Source organism: Triturus cristatus, chromosome 9 (assembly GCF_964204655.1).
Source record: "Triturus cristatus chromosome 9, aTriCri1.1, whole genome shotgun sequence".
Taxonomy (NCBI): Eukaryota; Metazoa; Chordata; class Amphibia; order Caudata; family Salamandridae; genus Triturus; species Triturus cristatus.
In genome coordinates this window covers 661042317-661063974 of record NC_140592.1, presented here as the reverse complement: position 1 = coordinate 661063974, position 21658 = coordinate 661042317, and the positions used below count along the sequence as shown (strand labels likewise).

General features: G+C 48.0%; 1 protein-coding gene across 2 annotated transcripts in view; it reads right to left on the bottom strand.

Annotated features, from left to right (window-relative positions):
- CLPTM1 (CLPTM1 regulator of GABA type A receptor forward trafficking) overlaps window positions 1–21658 on the bottom strand; it is a 409252-nt gene that overhangs the window by 14669 nt on the left and 372925 nt on the right. For both annotated transcript variants that reach the window (XM_085625718.1, XM_085625717.1), the window contains exon 13: window positions 3847–4014. In XM_085625718.1, the coding sequence (XP_085481844.1) occupies window positions 3847–4014 (168 nt within the window). The remainder of the gene's footprint in view (window positions 1–3846; window positions 4015–21658) is intronic.

The following is a 21658-nucleotide window of genomic DNA, read 5'->3' as shown; positions in this document are numbered from 1 at the left end:
CATCACTAATTACCTTTTGTGGGGTTTCTTGAACTTTTTCTTTGACTTTTCTTTCCCTTTGGAGGAAGTCTGTTTTCAAGAATTGCTAGTCAAAGGATAGCCGGAGTGGAACCTGTTGTGGGACAAGACCTAAAATGATACCTGTTGCCTTAACGTTCATCTTGAGCCCCTGCAAGGAAGAACTTGGCCTCATGCTCTTTATGATGGCCTTTGTGTGAATGCAGTTGCACTTGTCGCTTGACCTGGAATTTGGGCCCCAAGCATCAAAAAGACTGTGTGGATCAGAGATCAATATCTGTCAGGGTCTAACAAAAGAATGGCACAATTTGCATCCTGAACTTTTAAGGGGGACATATCTATTAACCCCTTCTGTAGACAACAATTTTGAGGAAAATAATCAGAGTAGAGCAACTCAGTCTCTGTGAAGGGTGCGGGGAAAAAAATAACTGATGTGAGTGTGCTAGGGTAGCGTATTATACTGTGTTGTGATGTCACATCTGCAGTGGGACCCAAAGCAGAGACAGAGCCAAGGCATAGACTGTTATTTGAGGTTTCTGGCTCAGTTTGGTGCCCAGAGTGGATTCAAGAGGTAAGGATTCTGCAGTTTCAGTTTAGTTTGTAGTTTTGTAAAGCACATTCTTTACCCTCTCAGGTAGATCACGTAGACTAAGGATTACCTCCCATCGGACCTTCCTGGCCCTTTTGCTGTGAATGGAATTCTGTTCAAGGTAAGAGAACTGATCTAAAACGCATCATGTGTCTCCTGTTTCTACTAGAAGATATCATGTAAAAGGACAAGATTTTAACATATTTCATGGTTTAAACAACTCCATCTTTTATATCACCAGTGTTTCCACAAACATTGGAATGACGCAAGTGATCTGCCAAACTGAAGTAACTATCAGAAGACCGAGCTATTGGTTCTAGGTTACAATCCAGGACTAAATTCCAAAAAGCCAACATACCATCTGAAAACTAGAACTAGTGCTGCACTGTTCCTTGAACTTTCTCTCTAAATATATGCTATAATTTGGCTATCAAGTGGAAGAATTGACCGTCACAATTATTTCACATCTGGTCTTCCTTGACCACTGAAACAGTGGACCTCTGTTTATTTTTATTCCCTCATTAAGTTAAAGAGTAGGTCATTAAAACGAATATTAGACTTTATGCAGTATGCTAAATGTCTTTTTAATGTATAAGGGAACTAAATATTTTGTTTTGCAATAACCTGTCAATCATCTTTTTCACTTCATAAAATGCTTTACAATCATTTTGCGTGTATGACAATGTGTTTTATATTCCATATATACCTTTTAAGCATTTTCAATGTTGTAACTGGGGCAATGTGCAAGATTGCCGGATGTGATGGGGCAGTGTGTTCCAGGCTTTGGCTGAGAGGTAGGTGAAGGACTTTCCTCCCGTTCTAGTCTTGCTGATAGATGGAACAGTGCCCAAGGAGAGCTGGGCAGACCGGAGGTGTCTTTTGGGTGTGTGGAAGGAGAGGGGGCTGTTCAGGTATGCTGGTCTGGTGTTGTGAAGGGCCTTGTATGCGTGGGTGAGGAGTTTGACGGTTATGCTTCTTTCGACTGGAAGCCAGTGGAGATCGGGGAGGTGTTGGGTGGTGTGGCTGCGAGGGAGGGATGTTGAGGATCAGTCTGGCTGCGGCGTTTTGGGTAGTCTGGGCTTTGCGAAGGAGTTTCTTGTTGATCACGGCATAGAGAGCAGTGCCGTCGTCCAGTCTGCTGCTGAGTGCGTGCATAACAGTTTTTCTGGTTTCAGTTGAGATCCATCTGAAAGTCTTTTGACCTGGTGGTTCATTGTGAATGATGAGTATAGTAAGATGCTGAGGTTTCGTGTGCGGTGCGTAGGGGTTGGGGGATTTCAGAGAGCGGAAGGCCATGAGGGGTCGTTCTATGCAGAGGGGGTGGTGCCAAGGATGAGGACTTCTGTCTTTTCTTCGGTCTTTTCTGACTTGAGTTTCAGGCAGCTGTTCTATATCAAGGTGGCGACAGCTTTCATCCCTTTCTTGGAAGTTGTGTCTTGTGAGGTTGGGTTTATTGGTGAGGGAGTGTTTCAACTGGGTGTTGTCGGTGTAGGAGATGATGTTGAGCCGGTGGTTCATGGCGATTGTTGCGAGTGGGGCCAAGTAGGCGTTGAAGAGAGGGGGGCTGAGGGAGGAGCCCTGGGGCAGTCTACTGTTGGTCTCTGTCGGTTCCAAGAGGTAGGAATGGAGTCTGGCCCGCTGAGTTCTGCCAGTGAGGAAGGAGTGGATCCAGTCGAGGGCCTTGCCGTGGATGCCAGTGTTGTGGAGTCTGGTGGCTAGGGTGCGGCGGGAGATGGTTTTGAATGTGGCTGAGAGGTCCAGGAGGATGAGGGCTGCAGTTTTGCCCTGGTTGAGGAGGGAGCGGATGTCGTCGGTGGTGGCAAGTAAGGTGGTCTCGGTGCTGTGGTTGCTTCAGAATCCAGATTGGGAGATGTCCAGGACCTTTTTAGCTTCAATGAAGTTTGCTAGCTGGGTGTTGACGGCCTTTTCGAAGACCTTAGCTGCGAAGGGAAGCAGGGAGATGGGCCTGAAGTTCTTGAGGTTCGTTGGGTCCACAGAGGGTTTTTTCAGGAGGAGGTTGACTTCAGCAAGTTTCCAGTCGTCGGGGATGGTGGCGGTCTAGAAGGAGCAGTTGATCGTCCGACATAGTTCAGGTGCAGTGGCCGAAGAGGCTCTGTGGAAGATGTGGTGTAGGCAGGGGTCTGAGGGTGCTTCGGAGTGGATGCTTTTCTTGGTCTTCAACGTGTCTTCTGTCGAGAGTGGGATCCATTTGCACAGGGTCTGTTGGGTGGCGTGGCATGAGGGGGCGGGGCTGGAGCAGTGAGGTGGTCTTGGTTGTCGAAGTGGTCGTAGATCATCTTGATCTTGTGGTGGAAGAAAGTGCTGAGTCTGTTGCAGAGGTCTTGGGAGTGTGGGATGTCTTTTGTTTCTCTTTAGGGTTTGGTGAATGCCTTGATGATGGAGAAGAGCTCTTTGGTGTTGTGTGCGTTGGGGAGGATTCTGTTTGAGGGATTTCTTCCTTGTGGATTTGGTGGTGTGAGGTGGTGTCTGCGTTGTAGGCGGCGCGTGTTTTTGGGGTTTTGTTGTTCCTCCATGTCGTTTCGAGTCGTCTGCAGGAGCTTCTGTATTCTTGGAGCGCAGGGGTGAATCAGCTTGCTTTCTTGCTGTGTCTTGTGGTGGCTTTCTTGAAGGGACGTGTGTGTCGGCACAGTTCATGAATCAGAAGTGGATGTTGCATCCTGATGTGCAGTACTGTGGTGTACAAAGTGCGCTAAAAGGAGGTTTCCCAGATGTTCAGGCTGACATCTAGGATTGAAAGCTTGTTGCGTCAGTACTTACAACACTGATGCAACAATCCAACCCACACATCAATAACTATCATGGTAAACAGTATTTAATCACTAGCTTGTCATGGGAACCAACAGGAGGGTCAATAGACACTACTCCAATATACATCAGTGCCATGCCCCTACGAAGGACAAAGGAAATTACAAGCTCTCATGGGAGAGACTTCTATTAGGCATTTGGAGGTTGTATAGTAACAAAAGGATAAATCAGTCTGTAAAAACTACACTTACAATTGTAGTAGTATGCCATTTCTAAATATGCTCACTTTAAGGAGCCAAAAGAGAACAGGTATGTATTTAAAAAATAAATAATAACTGGAACCTTCAGAATTAGTTTTCAAACCGATTGTACGAAACATATCACACCTCTGCATTCTGAAAAAACATTCCTGTATCATCAAACAGATTAACTTACTGTACAGTAACACGATTAATCAAATCGCATTCCCTTACCATCTCGCAGGCAGCCTATCCGATACATCATTGGCATCCGGATGACAAAAGCGAAGAGGTCGTCAATGAAAGTGTTGAGGGCTTTGTATGTCAACATTCTCCAGGGAAGGTGGGCTACAGATTTCATTTTGTAATTAATAAATAGCTGTGGAGTCATTGTGATAAACCCTGAATATGAGAGAGAAAAATAATAGAAGTGACAAACTTCATCACCAGGCTCAGATTATGCAATCTACGGGCAAATGAAATAAAAAAACATGGAGACAATAGGTAAGAAATACTTAGCGGCAAGAGCATGGCTCATCCTAATACCCGAACCACATAAGCTGTGTGGTATCCGGATTAGAGTTACGGTAAAAGTGACATCTCTATGTCATGCAAGTCACTGCAATTAGAATTATTTTTTTGAAAAAAAAAACTTCTGTTGATAAGAAAGGTGATATAATCTTGAGGAATATTTGCAGTGCATTCTTTGCACATGGACATTACACTTGGATAAGGGGTTCATGTCACTGTATTACAACAGTATTACCAGTGACATTTGCTGTGACACAGTTTCTATGTTCTTTGACACTACCCTGAATAGACTCTTCCGGGAGATTCTGAAGGTGCAGAAAGGATTGAATATGCTACTTACCAGTATGCATCTGTTCTTGGCATGTAGGGCTGCTGACATTCATATCTGTGCATAGATTGCTGCCTAGTGTTGGGTCCGGTTGATTGCACATTGTTGTCCTGGAAGAGTCTTCGAAGTATCACGAGATAGGTGGCTCTTCCCCTGGACTACAGTGCGCATGGGCATCCCCTCCATCCTTAGATTGTTTTTCGCCATTGTGGCATAGATGGAGCGTAATACAGTGAATGATGACCATGCTAACTAGTAACTACTGAATGCTACAGCTGCTACAGGCGCCGGGGAGGAGGGTGGGCGATATGAATGTCAGCAGCCCTACATGCCAAGAACAGATGCATACTGGTAAGTAGCATATTCAGTTCGAGGCATGTGGGCTGCTGAATTCATATATGTGCATAGATTATATAGCAGTCCCTCCATTAGCGGCAGCTGCCTGTGCCAGCTGCAGCAGTCTGAAAAAGAGTTTTGAGAACAGCCTGTCCTACAGCTGCCTGCTGTCTTGAGTGTACATCTACACAGTAGTGCTTGGTAAATGTATGTATAGTGGACCATGTGGCTGCTCTACATATCTCCTCTAAAGGAATATTTCCCAGGAAAGCCATGGAGGCCCCTAACTTTCGTGTAGAGTGGGCCCTTGGAGAAATTGTTAGTGTGCGCTTAGCTTTTTCATAGCAAATCTGTATACACTTAACTATCCACCTAGCTATTCCTGCTTTGGAAATGGGGTTGCCTTTGTGCTGTGGAGAAAAGGCAACAAACAGTTGTTTTGTTTTCCTGAAAGTTTGTGTTCTGTCAATATAGTATAGGAGAGCTCTTCTGATATCAAGTGTGTGGAGCATTCTCTCCGCTACATTTTCAGGATTAGGATAAAACACGGGCAGTTCTATGGATTGGTTCATATGGAACTGCGATATCACCTTGGGCATGAATGTAGGGTTGGTGCGTAGTACTACCCTGTTTGCATGAACTTGTATAAATGGCTCTTGAATGGTTAGTGCCTGAAGTTCACTAACTCGTCTTAGGGAAGTAATGGCAACTAGGAAAGCTACTTTCCATTTTTTTTTTTTTTTTTTTTTACAAAAACCGTTATTCAGCCTGAAACAAGCAGTACACAGCCCCTGAGCCTACAACCAGCAACTGGCCGGCAGCGTAATATGCGAACTGGAAGATAATGAAGTACACAGCTGTTCGCCTACAACCCCTCCAGGGGACGGCAGCGTCACAGTAAACATCAATATATAGTATGATAGTCAGTGGGGCTGCAACATATTTTACGTCATGTAACCTGTATTTGCCAGTGATCCTTACATTCAAGCACAAGTTGTGCATAGGTTGTATCCGCAATGTGAAGGGGCCACTCATTCCACATCTCAGGTACATGGTACATCATAGTCACATTGTTAACCCCATAGTTGTCGAAAGAAACATGAGGGAGGACAACAATCCCACCACCCTCACGCAACGAAAGAGTGGGGCGTGCCATCACCCAGAGGGCCCACCAGTCATCAACAGGAGCGCCGGCCTGCCGGACAAGAGTGAGACATAAGGACAACCCACACCCAAACGATCTCCACCCCTACCCGCCCAGGCAGTGCAACCCAGTGGAAGCAGAAGTGTAGAATCTGAGCAATCGGTTAAATGAAGGCCTGCTAGGTCTGTGGATGCGATAACAAATATGTCGTAAGGGGACTCCAAATATCCACCGGTCTGGATGCTGTAGGCAGAAGCTCAGCATAGCAGAGCAGCGTGTCTTGGCAGTGTACCATGTCTTTGATCCAGTCTTTGTATTTAGGAGCCCTGCCCCTCCCCCACCTACATGCTATTAGCCTCTTCGCTATGAGAAAAGCAACTGTGGCAAACCGGCGGATGGGTTTATTGACGGTTTACGTGTAGCCCAGAAGTGCCTGCACTGGAGAAGGTGTCAGTGGGACTCCTATCATTTCAGAAATACCGGAATATATCTGTCGCCAATAGTCTGCTATTTCCCGGCAGCTCCAGGCCATGTGCAGAAAGTCTGCCGCTGGTGTGTGGCAGCGCCAACAAAGATCATCCCCTCGGAGGCCCACCCTACACATGTGAGCTGGAGTACAGTAAAGCTGATGCAGGAACTTATAGTGAATAACCCTGAATCGACTGCTGGAGGAGATCCGCTCGGTCTGTAAACAACAAAAACTCCAGAGCTCGTCTTCAATGGGTGCCCCTAATTCTGCCTCCCATTTAGTGCGCGCCCTGCAGGGTCCCGGGTCCGGTGTAGTGCGTAGAGAATGATATAGATTAGAGACCGCGTGTGCCGGAGTGGCAGCTTTGAGCAACTGATGTAAAGGGTCTAAAGTGGGTGGTTCGTCAGGAAATCCCTCGGTCAGTGCACGAACACCACTGCGTAGACGAATGTAAAGAAATGTATCCATGGGAGTCGGTGTGAGGTCGGCTAGCATGTGTGTCTGGGATCGAAATCGTCCGTTCTGATATAGGTCTCCCCACGTCTTAATGTTGAGTTTGGCCATAAATTTCTTAAATAATTTTTCCTGCAGAATGGGTAGCAGGGGATGGTATGCCAGGGGAAGTAGAGGAGAATACAGCAGTGTCGCGCTGGCTTTTTTTGCAATATTTCGCCATGCAAGGACTGAGCTGGAAACTGTGGTATGGTGCGCAGCCCTAGCCTCCGGCGCACTAAATATGGCACCCTCCAAGGGGATGGGATCTGCCAACCAATGTTCCACCGCTATATGTGGCATAAAGGGAGTGGGGTGGACCCAGTGATGAACGTAGTGGGCCTGAGCACTGTAGTAGTAAAGTTCGAACTCCGGTAAATCAAAGCCCCCCTGCACGAATGGACGAGTCAAGATGTCCCAGCTCAGGCGCGGCCGTCTCCCTCCCCAAACCAGACGAATAAGCTCGGAACGCAAGAGTTGGAAAAAGGACTTGCCCGGATAATATGGGATATTTAAGAAGAGGTAAAGGAGCTTGGGAAGGACCACCATCTTAATGAGATGCACGTCCCGCGAAGGAGAGAGGCAGCGTGATCCATCTGGTCACGCAAGTTTGGATATGGTCAAATGTGCGGCCGTAATTCATCCGCATCAATTCTTCCCGATCTCGAGAGAGTAGTATGCCCAGGTAACGGACCTCCTCGGCACACCACCTCAGAGGGTAATCAAGTTGGAACGGCTGGGCAGCCGCAGTGAGCAGAAATATAGTGGATTTTCCCCAATTAATGTGAATACCAGACATGCCCGCAAACCGAATGAGCTCCCTCAAGATAGGATTAAGGTTAGTAGCAGGGTCGCGGATGTACAGCGTGATGTCATCCGCATACAACGATATGAGCACTTCCCTCTGAAGACATCGCAGAGCCTTGTCCCGGTGATGCTGTCGGAGTCGAGCAGCGAGCGGTTCCATCGCTATGGCGAACAGCATTGGAGATAGGGGGCACAACCTGACGTGTCCCCCTCGATATAGCAAAGGCCTCAGATATTCGACCGTTCACCCCCACCCGAGCCACCGACTGCCGATAAAGGATACCTATCCACTGCGTGAATCCTATCGGCATCCCCATATTCCGCAGGATACATTGGAGATAGTCCCACTCCAGGGAGTCAAAAGCCTTGGTGGCGTCTAGGAAGACCGCCGCCAGCGGCAAGTCAGGGTCTACATTTTCCAATATAGAGAAGAGGGTCCGGAGGTTGTGGGAGGTGGCTCTGCCAGGGACGAATCCCGCTTGGTCCGACAGTACCAGACCCCCCCAGTAGCAACTGCAGTCGATTGGCTAACACCTTAGTCAAAATTTTTGCATCGCAGTTGATTAGTGAGAGGGGACGGTAGGAGTCGCAATATTGAGGCGGTTTTCCGGGTTTTAGAAGGGAGGTAATTAGAGCTTCCTGCATGGATGGGGGAAGCATGCCGGATTCATGCGCCTCCATGTAAACCTCACGAAGCACTGGCGCAAGGAGATCCACGTAGGCCTTGTAGAAGTCCATGGGCAGGACGTCCAGGCCAGGGGCCTTCCCGGGTGCCATCTGACCAATCGCGTCCCTAATTTCATCCAGGCCTATGGGCTCAGCTAAGAATTCCCGTTGAAAGCCAACCCAGTGTCAGTTCCCTCAGGTATTCGTCCATATCCAGTGCACCCACTCTAGTAGAGTAAAGGGCCGAATAGTGGGCAGTGAAGGCAGCCAGGAGAGAGTTTGTGTCTCGCAGAGGTACCCCTCCGTCTCCCTCCAGCTCCAACACGAAGTTTGAGCCTCGTGGGGGGCGAACCACTCCCGCCAGGAACTTCCTGGGTCGCTCTCCCTCCCCTTAAGCCCTCGCCCTGAAGTATTTGCCCCGGAATTTGACCTCCCTCTCAGCGGTGGAAGTGTAATCCGACAGCGCCTTTCGGTATTGTGTCTGTGTATCCGAGTTAGTGGCATAGTCGGGTCGAGTTTCCAGTGTGTGTAATGTGTTTTCCAAGGTGTGCAATGTGGTACGTAAGGCTCTCAGCACACCGGAGCTCTTAGAGATACAAATGCCCCGCACTGTGACCTTTAGTGCCTCCCACAGAGTAGCGACCCTCTCCACCGAACCCTTGTTATGTGTAAGGAAGTCTTCGATGTCGTGACACAGTTCGGAGCGGAATAGTTCATAGAGTAAAATGTTAGGTTGGAGTCGCCAGGTGGGTGGCCCCCCCATTATGTCAGGTAAGTGGAATGTGGCCATCACCGGGGAGTGGTCAGAGAACGTGCGGCCCACATGTTGGACCGCGGCCAGTGAGGGAGCTAAACCTCTAGACACCAAAATGTAATCCAGTCTGGCCCATGTGGCATGAGCGGTATTCCAGTGTGTGCCCTCCTTCTGAGTCGGATGTAAGTGTCGCCAGGCATCTACGACGTCCTGAGCGTCACAAATGTCACGTAGGTATCTGTGTGTGTTGGTGTAGTGTTGGGTAGAAGGGTTGGACCTATCCCAAGCAGGGTTAAGCACAGCATTGAAGTCACCTCCCCAAATGAGATGTGTCGATCCCACCTCTCTGATCTTGTTCCAGAGAGCAATAAAGCTGCTCGGGTCATCGTAATTAGGGCCATATGAGCAGGCCAAGGTGATGGTTTCAACCCCCATCCTACCCCAAGCTATACAATACCGTCCCTCCCGGTCAGCAGCGTCGCCCAAGGGAGTATAGGGAACATTTCTTTTTATCAGAATAGCGGTGCCTCTCGCATAGGACGAGTAGGGCGCAAATGTAGAGTGCGCCGCCCACCTGGCGGCAAAGGAACCTCTGCGCCGGGGATCCATATGGGTCTCCTGCAAGAAGACAACCTGGGCACCCAATCTGTCCAGGCCTCCCAGGATTTGTCTCCGCTTCCTCGGGTCTCCCTGTCCCCTAACATTCCAGGTGATAGCGGAGAGCAGTCCCCTCCCATTGATATCAGGGTTGGCGGCGTGACTCATGTCTGCAGATGGGTGAAGAATAGGTCAGGGAGCGCACGGTGCCATCCCCTCCCGGGTGCCACTGTACCCTGAAGGTGTCGAGCGGTATTCCAACACTATGCATGGTAACATTATCAGTGCTGAATGCAAACCAAACAAAAACAACCCCTTGAAACCCTCCCCGCCCACCCACTCCGACATCCCCAACCTGTTGGGCATCTCCCCCACTTCACACAAACCCACAACGCCAAATCATTATCCTACTGGGGAACACCCAAGTGGGGGACCCAAGGGGTCCGGACCCGCCGTCCAACTCCCCCGGTATTGCACCCGCTGTCCGCCAAAGGCCGTAGCCCGCGAAAAGCGCGGGAGGGGGAGGTAGGTGCCAGGGCAAGTCATGTGTAAAGAACATCCAGGAAACCATGAGAAAATCAGAGCTCAACAATTGGTAGCACATCGAGACAAGGCCAGAGCACAGAGCAGCACACATAGCGAGCGCCCGGGCCTAAACCCCAGGCGGGAGCAAAACGAGACTACAGTATCATGAGGAACCAGAGTTATAGGTGTGAAGTTCTTGATCAGTCAAGAGCAGAAGTGGGCGAACGAGAGCCAGCCCCCTCCGACGGGGGTCCGGCAGCTCCGCAGGCACACCTGTGGTCCTTCAGAAAGAGTTCTACCTGAGAAGGGTCCTGAAAAATGTGAGGCTTGCCCTGGTGGACCACCCTGAGGCGAGCCGGGTACAACATGGAGTATTGAATTCCACTCTGCATCAGTCGTTTCTTGACCGGTCCAAATTTACGGCGCGCATCCTGCACCGACTGTGTGAAGTCTGGAAAGAAGGAGAGGGTGGCGTTTTCGAACTGGACAGGTTGTTTCTCCCGGGCCAGTCGAAGTAGGGTATCGCGATCCCTGTAGTCCAGAAATCGGATAACGACAGGCCGCGGGGGGCTCCAGGTACGGGGCGAGGGCCCAAGGTGCGATGGGCCCGTTCCACCACCAGCTGTGGAGAGAAGGTATCCGCGCCAAACAGGTCAGACAAAAGTTTTTCAATGAGTTCCATTTTGCCTACCGAGGTAGACTCCGCTAGACCAATAAGGCGCACGTTATTACGGCGCGAGCGTGCTTCTAAGTCCTCGTTCTTATCGGCGATCACCTTCAGTAATCTCTCCATGTGCGATACTTTGGTGGCGGTGGCCGTTGCCCCATCCTCCAGCCCAGAAATCCGCTGCTCCGACTCCTTAACTCGCTCCTCCTGTTGGTCAAGTCTATGCACCACAGAGTCGAGGCGGCGAGACATGCCGTCAATTTTCGAGTCAATGGAGGTAAGGCTCGTTTGCATGTTAAGAAGGAGCGCCTTCCAGTCCACTTCCTCAGCATCCCCTCCATCAGAATCACCGTCTCCCGGCGGCGGGGCACGGGATTTTTTCTTTTGAGTCTCAAAGGGGAGCAGAGACTGCTTAGTGTCTGCCTTCCCCATTGCAGCAAGATATCGAGGACAAGGTACCCTGTAGTTGCAACGGTATGGAGAACTCTCCCCGGAGCTGCTATGACCTCGGCGTGTAGTTTGATAGGGAACAGCTTAGCAGCCCGAGCCGCCCTCACACACGTCCCCACTAGTTGTCAGCAGAGGGAAGGGCGCGAGACCGTCAAGAGGGGGGAGCCACCCCGCCCAGAGCGCCAACCCCAATGCCCTGTGCCGAAGAGGGATCACAGCGCGCGGCCCTGAGCCCGCCAGCCCCACTCCACGAAGGCCTCAGGAGCCCGGTCCAGCAGGAGGAGCAACCCCCGCCAAACTCGTGTGCCCAATCCTCTGGACGCACCGTTCACGGTGTCTGGCTATGTAGAGGGCAAGCAGTGCTACTCTCCGTGGGCCCCCTCCTACCCTCGGAAGGCCAGCTGGTGTCGGAGGGGTCTCCAACCCCGTTGGGTCTCCCCCGAGTCGGGCGTGGCACAGCACAGGCAGCGAGCGATCCCTCGTAGTGAATCGGGAGGGGGCGCATACAGCCAGGAGTCCAATCCTCCCATATCTTCAGGGCAAGCTTCGGGTCGGAGGCGCACCCCCCCCCTCGTCCCCAGATGCTGAAGTCCATCAGGTAGGGGGCCGCAAGCAGCTCAACCCCCCCCCCCCCCCCAATCGGCCCCCTAGCTCACCTCTGCCTTACCGGCACTCTGGAAGGTCAGTCGCAGCCACAGGAGGTCTCGTCTCGGGCGCGGATTGCCTCTCGCCTCCTCCGACAGCCGCCGCGTCTCGCGCCACGACTCCAGTCCAACTCCCGGCGCTGGTAAGGAGTGTGTTTCCAGGATGCAGGATGGGCTGATGAAGCGATATCTTGCCCGGCTGGCGAGAGCCTCACGGATGTGCGGCCATTACAGTCCGGCGCCCTCTAGCGCCCCAGGAAAGCTACTTTCCATGTTGGAAATTGAATCTCACAGGAGTGTAGGGGTTCAAAAGGTGGTCCCATCAGTCTGGTGAGGACCACATTTAGGTTCCAGACTGGCGAAGGAGGGTGTCGTGGGGGAATCACACGTCTGAGTCCTTCCAAGAAAGCTCTGATGGCCGGCACCTTGAACAGAGAGAGGTGCTGCCTATTCTGAAGGTAAGCTGCCAGTGTGGTTAAATGTATACGGATGGAATTGTATGCCAGATTGCATCGGTATAAGTGTAATAGATAACAGATAATGTTTTGCGTTGATGCATCCAGCGGATTAATGTCATTATTTTTACAATAAATGACAAATCTTTTCCACTTAACCGCGTAGCAGGCTCTGGTAGTGGGTCTCCGTGCCTCCTTGATGATATTCATACATTCTGGAGGCAAGTTTAGGTAGCCAAATTATAAAATCTCAGGAGCCATATCGCCAGGTTCAGCTATTGCGGATCTGGGTGCTGAATCTCGCCATGGCTCTGCGTTAAAAGTGTGGGTGTGAGCCGAAGCCGTTGATGCGGTACCACGGAGAGTTCCAGAAACGTGGTGTACCAAGGCTGACGTGCCCACGTTGGAGCAACCAGGATGAGCGTCATTGAGTGTTGCTTGAATTTGCATGCCACCAGCGGTATTAACGGCGCTGGGGGAAAAGCGTACGCAAATCTACCGGACCAGTTCATCCATATTGCATTGCCCTGCGACTGTGGATGTGGGAACCTGGCGGCAACGTTTTGGCATTTTGCGTTTTCCCTTGTGGCGAATAGGTCTATCTCTGGATGACCCCACTGCTGGAAGTACGGTTGGAGTACTGATGGATGTATTTCCCACTCGTGCATCTGGTGGCTGTGTCTGCTGAGCAGGTCTGCCATCTGGTTGTCTTTGCCTGGGAGGTGTTCCGCCATGAGGAAGATGTTCCTCTGAATGGCCCACTTCCACATGCTCTGAACCAGATGAGACAACTGTGGCGAGTGTGTTCCTCCCTGCTTCTGTATGTAGTACATGGCAGTCATGTTGTCAGTTCGGATCAACACGACTTTGTTGCACAGGTGCAGTTTGAATGCTTTCATGGCTAGGAAGATTGCCATCAGTTCCAGAATGTTGATGTGCATCCTCTTTTGCTGTGTCGTCCATAGTCCCTGCACTGTGTGATTGAGTACATGAGCTCCCCATCCCTGGAGAGACGCGTCCGCCGTCAGTATGATTTGTGGAACAGGCTCCTGGAACAGTCAGCCTTTGCAAAGGTTTTGTGGATTCCACCAATGCAGAGAGTTGTATGCCCGACCGCTCACCAACACTAGGTCTTTTAATTGTCCGTGAGCCTGATTCCACTGACGTGCCAAGCACTCCTGAAGCGGGCGCATATGTAATCTTGCGTGCGGGACTATGAAGATGCAGGAGGCCATCATGCCTATCAACTGCATAAACACTCTTGCTGGGAGAGAGTGTTGAGGCTTGAATTTCTTTATGAGCAACTGAAGGCTGTTGATCCTGACTGAATTTGGTTGTGCCGTGGCTGCTAGAGTGTCTATGGTTGCGCCTAGGTACTGCTGTACGTGGTTGGGTTGAAGGTGGGACTTTGGATAATTCAGAGAGAAGCCCAGGCTGTGAAGGTGAATGGTGTGGGACATGTGGCTGGCACAGTGCTGGGCCGACTTTCCCTGGATAAGCCAGTCGTCCAGATAAGGATAGACATGTATGTGTTGTCTCCTTAAGTGTGCCGCCACTGTAGCCAGGCACTGGGTGCCGTAGTTACCCCGAAAGGGAGGACTTTGAACTGGTAATGCTGATTGAGAACAGTGAACCTGAGATACTTTGTGTGAGGGGTGTATGGGTATATGGAAATACGCATCCTTGAGGTCCAATGTTGCGAGAAAGTCTCCCTGATTGAGCAACGGTAGTACTTGCTGCAGAGAGAGCATGTGAAAATGCTCTGAGAGAATGTAACGGTTTAGAGGTCTTAGATCCAGTATGGGTCTGAGAGATCCATCCTTTTTGGGGATCAGAAAATACAGTGAGTACACCCCTGATCCTCGTTCCTTTGCAAGCACGAGTTCTATGGCTCCTTTTTGGAGCATACTGAGAACTTCCTGTTGAAATAAGTGCAAGTGCTCTGCGGACATATGATGGTGTCTTGGTGGTATGTTGGGTGGAGTGGATGTGAACTCTAGACAATAACCATACTGGATAATTTCTCTCACCCACCTGTCCATAGTAATGGATTCCCAGACTGGCAGGAACTGTTGGAGTCTCCCCCCGACAGGTGTTACGTGGTCGGGGGGCAGTGACAAGGCGTCACTGTTTGTTGGTGGTGGAGGACCTGGAGCTGTTTCCACGGCCTCTGCCTTTGTTGCCACGGTATCCACCTCTATTATTTTTATTATAGGTGGTCTGTGTACCTCCTTTAGTGTACTGCGACTATTGGGAGTTTTGGCTTCTGGATGGCCCTCTGTTGCTGGAGCGACGAAAGGACCCACTCCGAAACTGCTGTGATTGCAGAGCCCCCATAGACTTTGCAGTCTCTGTATCTTTTTTGAGTTTTTCTAGGGTGGTGTCAACCTCGGGGCCAAAGAGGGAGTTAGGGTTGACAGGTTGATTAAGTATAGTTGTTTGTATTTCTGGTTTGAATCCAGAGATCCTTAACCAAGCATGCCGCCTTAACATGACGCTGGTGTTAATAGCCCTAGCTGCAGTGTCAGCTGCGTCAAGAGCGCACTTAATGGAAGCGTTGCTGATAAGCTTCCCTTCTGTAATCAGGGATTCTGCTCCCTCTGTATACTGATCTGGGAGGTGCTGGAGCAGTGTCTCTAGGGTATCATAATGTGCCCTGTCGTAACTAGCCAGAAGCGCCTGAGTGTTGGCTATTCTCCAGAGGTTAGCTGCCTGTGCAGCAACCCTCTTTCCTGATGTTTCCAAGACCTTAGACTCTGTCTGGGGGGGGAGCATCACCCGTTGTCTGTGAGTTGGCTCTCTTCCGAGCATTGGAAACCACCAATGAGTCTAAAGGCAACTGTCCTCTTATGTAGGCAGGGTCCACAGGAGCTGGCCTATACTTTTTTTTAATTCTAGGGTTAAGGACTCTAGCCCTTGTGGTCTCCTTAAAAATGTCAGTAGCCTGTTTGAGGACCCCCTTTAGCATGGACAGAGTCTTAACAGATCTTTGAGGTAGAGAAGGTATCTATAGAAAGTCGTCTTCAATAGGATCAGTGTGGAGCTGTACGTCATGATTGTTGGCGGCTCTTTCAATTAAGGCATTGAAAGCAGCCGTATCCTCTGTAGGAGACGTTTTCACCACATATGCTTGTGTGTCTGGAGCAGTATGTGGGTCCCCTGCATCAGTATTATCCACCCAAGGCTGGTTCTGGTCTTCAGGGTCAGTGTCCATAGGATAAGTGTCCTCTATATCATCAACATCTCCAGCATCCACATTAGAGTGTGAGGGTCTGTGGCACAATATGGAAGTTGTTCCACTAGAACTGGTGATGTTGGTCGTTTTCTCTTCAATGGAATTTTGTAGGGCTCCATTGGTGGCTCTGACACTATCTTCCGCTTGTATATAGAAAGTCTACAAGTATTGGCATTGATAAATTGCCTGGGATCCTCATCGGCGCGAGGTATTGCAACCGCTCTCTTTTCTGTCGGAATGCCTGTCGGTGCCTCGACAGTTTTCTTCGGGTCGATCGGTTCCTGGGGGTCGAGACCCTTCTTGGCGTCGAACATTTTCGGATGCACTGCTGGTGGGAGTCCAAACTTGATGTGCATCGACGCGATGTGAACCGCGCTGACCGTTTTGGGCTGCGGGGCCGTGTCTGGGCCAACCATGGAAGCCTTGGTTTGGATGCGTAATAACGACTCCGACACCTTCTGCTTTACAAAAGGACACGGCGCCGCGGATTGGACACGATCCTTCGACGCCCTTTTGGTTGTGGCCTCAGGCCCCGTACTGGATGTCGTTTTCAGGCCACGAAGACTGGAATGGGGCGGCTCTCGAGGGCCGCTCGCCATATGTGTGTCGACACTCCTTGGCGTTGATATTTTCGGGTCGGCAACCTTGACCTTGATGGTAGGTGCCGCCTTCGGCTCGACGTTCGTAAGACTCCTCTCGGCGTCGACAGCCTTCTTTTGCGTCGTCGGCTCAGAGGGCTTCGAGGCCTTGGTGCCGTGGAGAGACTCCTTCACTTTCGGTTTCGCTTTCGGTGCCGTTGCCTTCAGTTTCGATTCCCGTCGATCGAGTGATGGCGCTTTCGATACCGATGGCTCTTTAGGATAGTTCGACGCCGGGCATTTAAGCGGGGCAGAAGACCGAGAGGAATGATCTTGGGTAAGGCCGTGTGGCGATCCCGCGACCTAAGCCTTATCGAGTGTCTTTGGGCCCCGAGTGGACCTGTGGGAGTAGCTCCTCTTCCGAGCTACCCTCCTCGGCCCCAAGGGCCTCTCCGTCGTCTCCTACCTGTTCGACGACTTCATCATCCTCTTCATCTAGAATATGTTCGTCCTCGGCATCATAGTCTGATTCACGCTCCGACGCCGACGATATCTCCCCTTGAACTTCAAGGTCCACAACCTCCTCATCCTCTGTCCCGAAGATGTTGTCCGGGTTTGGCGCTACTTTTTGCGCCTCGAGTCGAGCTGCTCGACGAATACGAAGTGTTTTCTTTGATCGAAACCGGGAGCACGCCATACAGGTGGCTTCGTCGTGGTTTGGAGAGAGGCACTTGTTGCACGTCGAAGCGAGCATATTTAGCGTTGCAAAGAGGGCAACGCTTGAAGGGGCTATTCGATGTGTTTGGTTCCATCGTCGATCTGGATCGGCGCTGACGTCGAAGGGCAAATGGCTAACTTCGATGAAGATACTCGGCGCCGAACGAAAACAATACCGACGAGTTAGAGGCCTAACTACTCTAAGAGCTAAGATTAGCACATCCGAACCCAATGGCGGAAAAAAACAATCTAAGGATGGAGGGGATGCCCATGCACATTGTAGTCCAGGGGAGGAGCCACCTATCTCGTGATACTTCGAAGACTCTTCCAGGGCAACAATGTGCAATCATCCGGACCCAACACTAGGCGGCGATCTATGCACAGATATGAATTCAGCAGCCCACATGCCTCGAACATTATGTTCTTCATCAGATCGCATAACCTTTTCTTCTCTGTTCTCCGTAGGAAGAATAAGTACTCTATCGTATTTATCATATTTTTGGTGACATCACTGAAAGTCTTTCTAGAAAGAATAGAGCTGACAACTAAACGGCTTCCTCAGTAGAGTTACATTTAAAAAAGCTACTTTTTGAAACAATAGTTTAGCACCTTGATAACTGGTACATATTCACATGGTTTGCTTTATACTGCCATCTAGTAATAGAGACTCTTCATAAAAAGTTTTGGCACAGAAATGTTACAGATATTGAGGTTGTCAGTAATTGAATAACTTTAGAGGAAATATGTTTGTGTGCCATTTTTTGGATTCTTACTTTGGTGGCAATAACCTTCAGAAGAACAGCCCTCAGTATATCAAGTAAAGCGATGAAAGCAGCAATACATGTTTTGTGAATTTAAACTGTGCCCATACCATTTTCCTCTGTATCATTGAATACATGGTTTACTGATCCCTCTCATGTAAGGTTCAGCTTTGTAGTGAAATAGACCTATACAAGGTATTATGCTGCAAAACTATTGATGCAGATAAGAAACACCTATTTACTTTCAATTTATGAAGTGCACATCAACTAAAGGACCCCAGAAGATACTCAAACATTAAATGTCAAAATGTTGAAAAGAGGTATTGTTGCTTTTTAAAGAAAAACATGTGTTGGTATACCATTCATATTAAATAACCTTGATCTTGCTTTTACCCCTTTATGGTTCTGTTTAATATTTTAACTAGCATTTTAATGAACTTATTATAAGTCTGTCCGTCATCTTGGGATAGATGCTTTTATGCACTCAACTTGCTGACAAGTTCATGAAATGAGAAAGTGGTCATTTCAAAAAGGGATGACAATTTGGCCATCTTGGAATGTGTTTCTATACTGAACATGGTCATAAAAAGGGAATGAAGTCTCTAAATCATGAATACGGTAAATAACAAATACACAATAAATCTGTTTAATGAAAATGCATTAATCACCCTCAAAAAGGTGAAAATCAGGACTTGGAGGGAATCAAATTTGTGTCTTGCAGCCCACACCACACCTCAGCAAGCACCTAAATTACTAAGGGCCCAATTTAGAAGAAAAGTAACTCAAAGCAGTCGGTAATCGGAACTACCAGCCACATGAGGACTTACAAGATATGATGACAAGTTGCACCTCCTGAATTTTTCACCACAGAATTTAATTTGCTGAAAGCAGGCAAAATGTGTCGGGGATAAAATAGCCCACAATTGAGGAAAATGTGTGAACTGGTGCAAAAACAGATTCATGAGGTTATTCCTAATTGCTCAAGGCACTCTCATAATAGAAATGTATTTTCAATAGTACAGATACCCATGGCATTGGCACTTCCTGGAATACCAACAGAGGTTTACCTCAGTACAGGTATGGAAGCCCTGTGAATGTATGCTGCAAAAGGATAAATAATAAGTAAACTGATTGTAAGAGGATTCATGGCTTTTCCTAAATGTATTTTCTTTATAGCTGTAACATTTTATGTTTAGGATTTGATGGTGGATTACAAAATATCTTTCCCAAGAAAAGCTATGCAAGCCAGACTTGAATAGTATAGACAAAACAATTAGATCTGAAAAATGGCTTAATTTTGCAAATTCCCTTTATGAGCACTGGTAGAATTCCACTTGGATCTAGATAAAGGACATTTCCATACCTAAAAGAGCTATAATAAACATATTTTGCAAATTAATGAATTATTTCTCAAAGAAAATAGAGGCCTTCTGCCATTCTCTTGAGCTCTGCAGATTAAATTTATTTGTCAGTCATTAAACAATATTCTAGACTAAGGTATACAGAGACTTCACTCCTGTAGCGCGTGGAGAGCAATGAAAAGCATTTTCTAAACACCTATTAAGGCTTTATGCTGAAAGGCATCATCTTGAACTAACCGTTCTAAAACAGTTCTACCTAAAAATCATATTCATGTATTTCTATTATAGTGACGTGGAAATATAAATCCTGCAAGCCATGAGGTTTTCGGTTAGTAAAAACAGTATGGCCTCTTCTAGAGTTGTCAGAAGGTACCATTTAAAAAAAACAATATATATTCCACTCCTTAAAACTGGTGTTCGGAATACTGATGTGTCCTCCTTAAGAACCCAAAAGTAGGTACCCTGTATCCAGTAGCTTTCTGCAACTGTCTGGCCTTAGAATGATGGTCTTCCACCAGGAACAAGGACACACAGATCCAGGTTGCTTTGGATAAGGAGAGAACCTGTGGGCAGGGGGAAAAAGTGGCCTTCCTGAAATCCTAGTTCTCTGTCATGGGTATTCTCTCCCAATGCACCATCAGTTTGAGTATCTGCGTGCAGATGCAAGCTCTCGAGACCACCACTAAAAAAAAAAAGTTAAATACATGCTGCTGAGAGGCAACATTTTCAACTAACTCTTTTTTGGCTGTAAAAGTCGTTTACTCAGCCAAATTAATGACCTATACATTTGGCTAGCAGCATTACAAAAAAAGGAAAATGCAGTCTCTAATATGCTGGACAGATGGACAGACGAACACACGCACAAAATGATCTGAAAGAACACAGGAAGAGAATATTTAATTGATTTGAAAGTCTGAAATTACTTTAGGTAAAAAAAGCGTCTTTAAAGAAACTGTTCCAGTGGACGACTAGATAAGGTTCCTCTGAGAAGAGAGCTTGAAGCTCTCACCTTTTCTGTCAGATGTTATGGCTAAAAGAAAGGCAACTTTCCATGAAGTATGTTGTATATCGGTCTTATTTTCTGGCTCAAAAAGGGTGAGGGGGCACATCAACTTGCAAAGCATAATCTAAAGATCCCTGGAAGGAAACTGTTTTCACTGGTTGAAAAACCTTCCTCAAACCTTATAGAAAATCCTTTATCACTGGAACAGTGCAGTCTCTTCTGGACAAGGTCTCTGGTCTGACTGCTTCTGGAGACACCATTAGCAGAACTTCTTACTGGTGAAAGCATAAGAGTAGCGAGTAAAGGGTCCCTTTGTTTCCTTTAAAATCTTCATACAGTCATCAGGAAGATTCCAGTCTCAGTATTGTAAGAACTCAGGAGCCAGATCGTCAAGTTCAGGGGGGCGAACGGCGGGTGAAGGGTAGGCTCAAAAATTCTTCTCAACTTTAAACAGAAGTCATCTGTGAAAAGCGACAGGTAGAGCAGGTCTGGGTACCACCATTGCCCTGACATGTCTGGCGCTATGAGAATCATCTTTATCTGACACTGCATACATTTTATTATCTTCGAGAGCAGTGGTATTAGTGAAAATGTGTAGGTGAATGTCTTCAACCAGTGTATCAAAACGGCATTGCCCCTGATTCTGGGCTTGTTAACTCGACGCAAAGGTGTGACATTTTGTGTTTTCTCTTATTTCTGTAGTGTTTCGTTCATAGAAGAAGGTTTGCAATACAATGTCTAGTTCCCAGTTGTGTTGTTCTAGCAGATTTTTGCGGCATTAGTCGGCCTTTGTGTTTTGTAGACCAGGAAGATGTTATGCTCCCAGTATCCAACATGTTACAATTACAAAATAGTCCCCGATGGGAGATTCACACAGAAAACAATGAATATAGGTCTGAAATCAGTGCTATATTAAAGCTGTCCAGCCGGACAGAAAATTTTATAATGTATCAAATCACATAAAACACAAGAATAAAGTGGGACATAATCCTGCGTCCAAAGCAACTTATATAACACACACACAAATGAACAGAAATTCACAAATTCAGAAAAAGGCTCAGGCAGGACAAAAAATGCTTGTAACTTGGATAAAGAAATGCAACAAGCAAACAATATGTAGAGACACCGTTACACACCAGTAATTAATTCAATTGCGTTTACGGTGCATATAAGGTCGATGATGTTTCAATCCCGTAGAAACAATATTAGGATCATCAGGACGTAAAAATGACATGCCTGAGGGAATTTTAGCCAAGTGTAACAGCAGGGGGCAAAAAAACAAAATTTACAACAAAAGCATTATCAAGTTTGAAGCCCATTGTTAGCCTATGATGTGAAATAACCCCATATGAAAACTAAAACAAGGCAGGTACCAGGCCTTTATTAAGAGGTATACAAGATGTACAAAACATTTAACTAAAAACGTTCAATCTGCTACATTATTGTAGAACATTGGTGGGGACAGAGAAGGTAGCCACGTATGTGAGTTTTTTTGATTCTCAGCCAAACTATGCAAGCATTGTGCT